The sequence below is a fragment of the Parasteatoda tepidariorum genome, chromosome 2 (assembly GCF_043381705.1).
Source record: "Parasteatoda tepidariorum isolate YZ-2023 chromosome 2, CAS_Ptep_4.0, whole genome shotgun sequence".
Lineage (NCBI taxonomy): Eukaryota > Metazoa > Arthropoda > Arachnida > Araneae > Theridiidae > Parasteatoda > Parasteatoda tepidariorum.
The window spans coordinates 101,588,828-101,596,653 of record NC_092205.1 but is presented as its reverse complement, the minus strand read 5'-3'; the positions used below and the strand labels follow the sequence as shown (position 1 = coordinate 101,596,653).

Below are 7,826 nucleotides of genomic sequence, written 5' to 3'. Positions count from 1 at the left end.
ATATATATATATAGTTGAAGGAGATAACAGATAATAACCTCGCGAAGAAACATTAATATTACATCACTGGTGGGGGGCAAAAGGAAATCTACATTATGCATTATACCTCCAGCTGGAGAGATTAAAACAAAACGTGAATATGTTGACATGACGCATCCGACACCAAAAAAATAAATCGACATCACAAAACAATTAGTCCTTATCAGATGTGATAAGATAATAGCTGATCATTTTATAACTCCTACCAAATGATGAGAAAAACATAAAGGACGACGACTGAGAGAATGAAGGAGAGCGTCTGGCGCCGCCTTATTAAATGCGTCCTTTTTTTCGCGTGTCTTCTCGTCTCTTGTGTCACCGCACGATACCAAACATGTAAGTCATGATCTCATTTTTGAAAGTAGCCAAATTATTCGATGCAAACTCTTTAATTATCAGGTGATAACAGCGTTTTTACGCGACCTTGTTCGTATATCCAATTGGTTAAATGAGACGGTGTGTAATATAAATTCGACGATAGGAGAAATCAGACGATATATTATATAAATATAGAATATATCAAGCATTATATTATAATAATTAGACCTAACTATTAAAGGCACTGTAGTGTTTTAATAATGACATGCTTTGCACGATACTTTTATATTTAAACATGTATGTAATGGGTTTTTATTCCGGAGACTTTTTATATACTTCCTATATGTATTCAATTTTAACGTATTGCATTACAATGTTAACCAAGTGATATACACTAACGTAAACAAGAATAAACCGGTTTCAGTCTTGTAAAAAAAAATAAAGTATGACCTGATAATTAAGATTTTACATAGAATCTTACAGTCTAATAATTTGCCCAGGGGTCCTAGGTGTTTATTTTTACACTTTTAAGGCAAAGTTTCTCTATTTTTTTTTATGTATATTTAAGCACTCAAAGAATATAAAATGGTAACCAGCAAAAATTTCTGGAAGTCAGTATAATTATTAGTGTGAATTCCCCGTTTCTAGTATTATATTTCTTTTCACATGTTTAATTTAAAAAATTTTTTGACTGCATCCATGCATAAATATAAAACACATACAGTCGGAATGTTCTGAATGCTTATTACAACCTATTAAAATAAGAAATTTCAATAAGACAAGTAGAAAAATTAAAAGTCAATTCCTACTTAGGGTCAACAAGGAAAAATTACATATTTAATTACTTATTATTAAACAATTTTGTTTTATTTTATAACCGTCGTTGAACAGCCGACCCAATTTCATGGGTTTAGTACTACTTACGTTCAACTCCGTAGCCTTGTAATTTTGAACCAATCCAGAAGACAAGGAAACTCCTGGATCAGTACCCCCAGAGGTATTGATTTGCTGTGGGAACATGGAGGACTTTGAGACTCGACAGATTTAACGTGCATCAGTCACCATTTACTACACGGGGAGTCTTCGGCCGGCGAGGATCGAACCCACGAACTCTTGGATATGGGCCCAACGCCCTACCGACCAGGCTGTCCCGGCCCTTATTAAACAATTAAAAAAAGTTTTTTCACCCATATAAAACTTAAATGAATTAATTTAATTTAATAAACTAGTGGGCTTTGCTCCCTGCTCGCTAACGCTCGCCAACCCCCGAAAATTGCTACGCAATCTTATATGGTTTGTTTCGCAAACCAAGCTCGCTTCGTTCGCTACTAACTTAGGTACATTGCAAATCCACAAAATTCTAAACAATCATTCAATTCCATATAACAACTTTTTTTTAAAAAAAAATTACATCTTTTTAGTAAATACTAAGCCATTAAAATAAATTTGAATTCAAATAAATGACATGTAATTCGATAAACCTATTACAAATGTGCTATAGTATAAAATCTTAAAGCGTAACAGCACGACTGAGACTCATTTTTCAATGAATAACTAATAACAATAATAAAACAAATAAATTCGTGATATAAATCAAAAATAGTCAACTAAATTCGTGAAAAAAAAGCGCTTTCGACAAAATACTAAAATAGAGATCTATCGACAAAGACTACTCACTTCTGCCTAGCTTAATAGTATGATTGCCGCAGCTGATAGGGTTAATTTCGGAAGAGTTCACATTTGGTGAAAATGCTCTCTCTGGTTGTTTCAGTTTCCGTTTTTAAAAAGTGCTATATGTGGAGCCACCTCAGATAGATTTGGCATGTGACATTTTCAGCGGCAATCATCAGTCGATTTTCCAGCGTTGCCATTCGGGGAGTTGTAATGAGGTTTTTTTTTTGTCGCCGTGTAAGAGAAATATATATATAGATGAATTAATATTTGAAAAAACTGTATTAACATNTATATATATATGGAGAGATTGTGTGAACTAATAGTTTTTTATTTATTTATTTTTTCTAGCTGCAGCATTTGATATACATCATTCGCTGGAGTGTAAAAACACTCCGCACAGGCCCATAAAGAGTAGCAACAAATAAAATAAATTTAAAAACATTCGAAATACAAAAACATTTAGAATAAAATAACTAATAATAGTGTGAACTAATAGTAGGAATTGGGGGGGAAAAAGGCGCGAGACCACTTTCCTGTTTACAGACACAAAATTAAAAGTACCTTATAAAAATTTTAAAAGCAACGTTTTACAAATTCTATTTAAAAAAATATATATTCTATTTTTATTACACCTAATGGATGGCATTTTCTACACTAAGGAAACGCTGCTAGCTCCATACCGCCTATACTTCCGGGTTACTGTTAACAGTGTATTTTAAAGCCATTTGGCCCACAATGTGATCATTGTGCTTCGAGATTCTTGCAAACGTGGTATTTGATTACTTATTACTTGTGTTTACAATGCTAACAATACTTGTGTTTACAATGTTAAAGGTGCTAACACTAACATAAGATGGTGCACAGCTTGCAACAAGAACAAGCAGTAATAAACAAATGGAAAAAGGCCAAATCAGGACTGCTAAAAAAGCGAGTTATTCAAAATCTAGCAACCATGACACCTTTTTTAACACAATATCTATAAATAACTAAAGCAAATTTTCACTTCAGACTCACCAGAATTACTTAATAACATTAATATCTTACGAAATATGACTGATTTGAGCTCAGAAATTACCTAATTTACTTCTTTCATTGAAAACAAAATTATCCGTTTGAAAATATCGCCTAGTAAGCAGTTGCAAGCTCTCTAACCGGAACTAGAGCAGGTATTGAGCTCGAGATTGTTATTGTTTACATTTATATTGAAAACACCATCCATACAAAAGACGCGTTGAGCCTCCCCTTTGAAATAAACTTCCTCCCACGTCTTTCGAAAGTGGTGTGCCCTACGTTTTCCATTTTAGGTGCATCAAAAACAGAAATTCTTTTTAGTTCAATTCAAAACCGTTTAAACATTTTGTTAGATAATATGTTCTTTTAAAGAAGAGAACATATGTTTTTTTTTCTCCAGATGATGTGGAGGGTATGTGTGTCAAAGGCTCATTGAAAGTATCCCTTGAAAGTTCAGGTGAACTCTCGGCTGGAATTTTAAAGGCAACAGACAAAATATCCTATTCAATAAATATGCAGTGCAAAATACTTTTAGAAGCCCCCACCAATCACTTCATCATGGTCAGCATTCGACAAATTGGATTTCGGACAGAACTACTCGGAAAGTGCATAGATTACATCCAGGTAAGTTTCTCTGCTTTATTTTATAACCGTTGTTGATCCAATTTTATGGGTTTACGACTTCTAATGTTCAACTCCGTATCCTTGTCATTTTGAACCCAATCCAGAAGACAAGGGAACTCCTGCATCGAGTAGTGGGAGAAATTTGCCTTCGTGGAGGACTTGTTGATGGAACTAACCTGCATTTGCGTTACATGGAGAGGAAGACTGCGAGAACCTCCCACTGTTAGCCTGACGGCAAGGGCACTCTAAACCATGATCCGTCTACCACTGAGGATATTTGACATCAGCACTGTGGTCGGTGCAAGCCGGGTGCGGAATTCGCATCGACTGGGATTCGAACCCGGTTCGCCTCATTGGAAGGCGAACGCTCTATTCCGCTAGTTTCTCTAGAAGAAGAACTCCCCCAGACATTCGTCTGGATCTGCGGCGGTGACTTTGGTAACGAAGTATGACTATTTCAAGTGGGGGTGCGGGGTCATTGTTTTGGAGTAGTTTCGGGAATCTCTTCGGTCTATTTTTTTAGTCCTAGAGTGAAGCTACCCTTCCTTAAATGCGGCATTCTTGTTTCCATAGCACTGGACCGACTCAGACATATATATATATATATATATANCCAGAGCACCGATAATAACAGGGCTACATTCCTGTTATGATTGCTGTATTCAGCTTTAATAATGCAGTCAAAAACCATGATACGTTATAAAAAGCTTTATTTAAAGTTAGGCTGGTGGTTATAACAGTTCACATCCCCACTCCACAAGGGAGGGGGTGTGGACAAATCTCCGGATGGTTCCGGCAGATGTTTATTGGAACACGTTATTCAGCAAGAGACATGCGAAAACCATCGGTACCGCATTAAATACTACAGAGAATGATGTAATTAGGTTCCAGTCGTACATACCTTTGTAACTCTACGCATTATGGAAAATCATTTAATGCTTCCTAATATGGAAGTGAAAGAGGGACAAGATTCTAAAAATAACTCCTCCATTGAACTATAAATCTAATTATTATTCAATGGTATGTTTTCAGTCTTGAAGTTCCAAAATAGAATTTCTGCACCTACTCTCTAACAAAGACATTTTATGAAAACGAAAGAGTTTTAATGGTTTTATTAATATAAAAGTATTTATAATTTTTGTATTACATCCCCCCCCCCAAAAAAAAACTTTTGGTTAGCCAAAATAAAAAATTTAGAATACTTTAAATTTCTAAAATTTAGGTTGGTACGACTGTTCCTTTTCCCTACTACAAATAATATTTTTTCAATTATATATTAAAAAAAACAACAATTATTTACAATGACAAAAATATAAAAAACATGATAATGCAATTTACCTGTTTAATAACTAAACAGAAAGAAAAATGAAACATGTTTATATAACTATTCTACTAAAATTTTCAAAAATTTTTCACACAAAAATATACAATTTTTTATGCGAACGAACTGGACAACAAGTGTCGTTTAATCAGAATTTAAGATTCTGTGTGGTTAAAAATGTACACAATTTTTATGTGAACGAACTGGACAACAAGAGTCATTTAATTTCAACATTTGTGGGCTGTGATATTTCCTAAACTTTGATACATGTACTTTTTCAAAATTTTGGTTACTTAAATTTTCTTTTTATTTATTTTGTAATCAGTTTCTTGGTCATTCTTTCTTTTTCCGATTTTTCCTTTTATTTTTTGTTTCTGTTACCCTTTACATATTTTTTCGTCGATATTAACCTGATAATGTACGCATCCATTACCTAGATCTATCTTCGAATCATTTGAACTTTTTGGACATTCTTTCTTTTTATTTTTTCAATGTTTACTTTTACTGAAACATCTTTAACTTATATTTTTTCGATGTTTACTTTTACTGAAACATCTTTAACTTTTATTTTTTCACCATTTTTAACCTTAACATTTTGAGAATTTTGCTGTCTAATGTTCAAAGATAAGTTGTCATTTTTAGAATTAGCAGAGATGATCAGTCTCTTACCAAACAGAGTAACAACTGGCCCGACACAATCAATAAACAGACAAAAATTTTTGCAAGTTTGCAACCCTACTAAAGCATATGGTAAATCAGTATCAAGTCTAAAAAACTTAGCGGAGTTAACAATTTAAGCCTATCGTAAAAAGGGAAACTCTCAAATTTTGTTAAGTGTGAACTGTCCTTTTGTTTGGATAACATAAGTTTTCACATTTTTTAATAGGAATATTTAGTTTTGACCAAGTCCGAAAAAGTAAAAGAATTACAAATTTCTTTTTTTTTTCATTTATATTTTTCTTTCTTTCTTTTTGGACATAAAATTGATAATTTAATTTGTCACAATAGGGTGTTAGGAAATTCTAATATTTTTATTTCTATTTTTATTTTGTAAATATTTTGAGTGCATTCAGTTACTAATACATTTCAATTTGTGTTTTAGCATTTTCCGAACTATTTGTATTAATTATTAACATTTCTTGATTTAATTTCTGCCACACCGTAATTATATTCATATATTAAAATTGAATTTCAATAACTATTGCAGTTACATTTAGAAGAGAAAATTTTTTAAATGGCATTTATATCTTAAGCCTAAACACCAGTAAAACAAATATATAAATTCTACTAATCAATCATTCATGGAAACTGTAACACATAAAACAATAAATATGAAAATAATTTCTCGAAGCATTTTTGAGCCAATCAAAACGATCAGAATCGGAAAATAAAAATTTCTCAAGAAAAAAATTTTCAACAGTAAATGCAATCAATGTATAAAAAATAATTGTTTCAATTAAAACATCAAGCATGAGAAAAAAATTAAAAATCATACTCTATGATTTTTGCTATTTACATGAATTCTTTTCTTATTTTTTGTTAATCAATAAAAATTCAAGAAATTGTTTTATGAGAAATGTAAAAAAAATTAGCATAAAGGATACGAGAAAAAGTTCGAACCAGTCCAAGAAGACATTCCGAAAACCGCAACACCAGATGAAAGTTGATAGGAAAAAAAAATTTGCTTCTTCGATTCCAAAACACATTTTGAAAATCACAACATCAGATGAAAGTTGTTTTTGTTTCTTTGTTAAGAGGAATCATAATTTAACACCGATAGTGAAGGAGAAATTGAAGCTTATTTTTCTTTGAGTTCTGAGTAGGAGGAGGGAATGTCGAACATCTAAGTAGACCATCGGGGTGCGAGAACAATTATTCTTCGACGATAAAATGCTAAGATTTCCGGGGTTTCAAATCGAAAACTTTTTAACGTCTATCTAGGAGTTCAATGCAGATTTTATTTTCTGTCCAAGAGGGGAGAAAAAGATCGAATTCAGCTCTCTAGTAGTATTCATCGCCTTCAGAATGTAGACATAACATTCAGCATGCACAAAAGGAAAGTTGATGATTTTTAAGACAAGTTCCACTAAGCGTAAGTATCATTTATGTAAACGAAAAGTTTGATGATTGAAGAATTTATTTTTTGTTGAAGATACTCGATAAATTATTAATTATCATGAGTTGCAGAAGAATTTGACTTGATAAATTTTCAACTGTCCATGCGAATGAGATATTGGATATTTTTGATGTATTTTTCCCCCGTGGGTGATGAGGTGAGGTTTTCGAAGTCACAGCCGGCCTCTAAAGAACTGCGTAAGTTTCATCCAAAGGGTTTCCTCAGCAAAGCTAACATCTTGCGAGGCTTATAATAACAGGGCTACATCCCTGTTATCATTGTTGTATTCATCTTTAATAATGCAGTCAAAAACCATAATATGTTATAAAAATGCTTATTTAAAGTTAGGCTGGTGGTTATAACAGTTCGCTTCCCCACTCCACAAGGGAGGGGGTGTGGACAAATCTCCGGATGGTTCCGGCAGATGTTTATTGGAACACGTTATTCAGCAAGAGACATGCGAAAACCATCGGTCCCGCATTAAATACTACAGAGAATGATGTAATTAGGTTCCAGGCATACATACCTTTGTAACTCTACGCATTATGGAAAATCATTTAATACTTCCTAATGTGGAAGTGAAAGAAGTACAAGATCCAAAAAATAACTCCTCCATTGAAATATAAATCTAATTATGATTCAATGGTATATTTTCAGCTTGAAGTCCCAAAATAGAATTTCTACACCTATTCTCTACCAAAGACATTTGAAAACGAAAGAGTT

The 7,826-nt window shown here is 32.9% G+C and overlaps 1 protein-coding gene across 1 annotated transcript in view; it reads left to right on the top strand.

Moving 5' to 3' along the window:
* Positions 1-268: 268 nt before the first annotated feature.
* LOC110283034 (uncharacterized) overlaps positions 269-7,826 on the top strand; it is a gene marked incomplete at its 5' end in the record, with an annotated part of 14,135 nt that continues 6,577 nt past the window's right edge. The window contains 2 exon segments of the mRNA XM_043044862.2: positions 269-375; positions 3,443-3,666. Of these exon segments, the coding sequence (XP_042900796.2) occupies positions 269-375; positions 3,443-3,666 (331 nt within the window).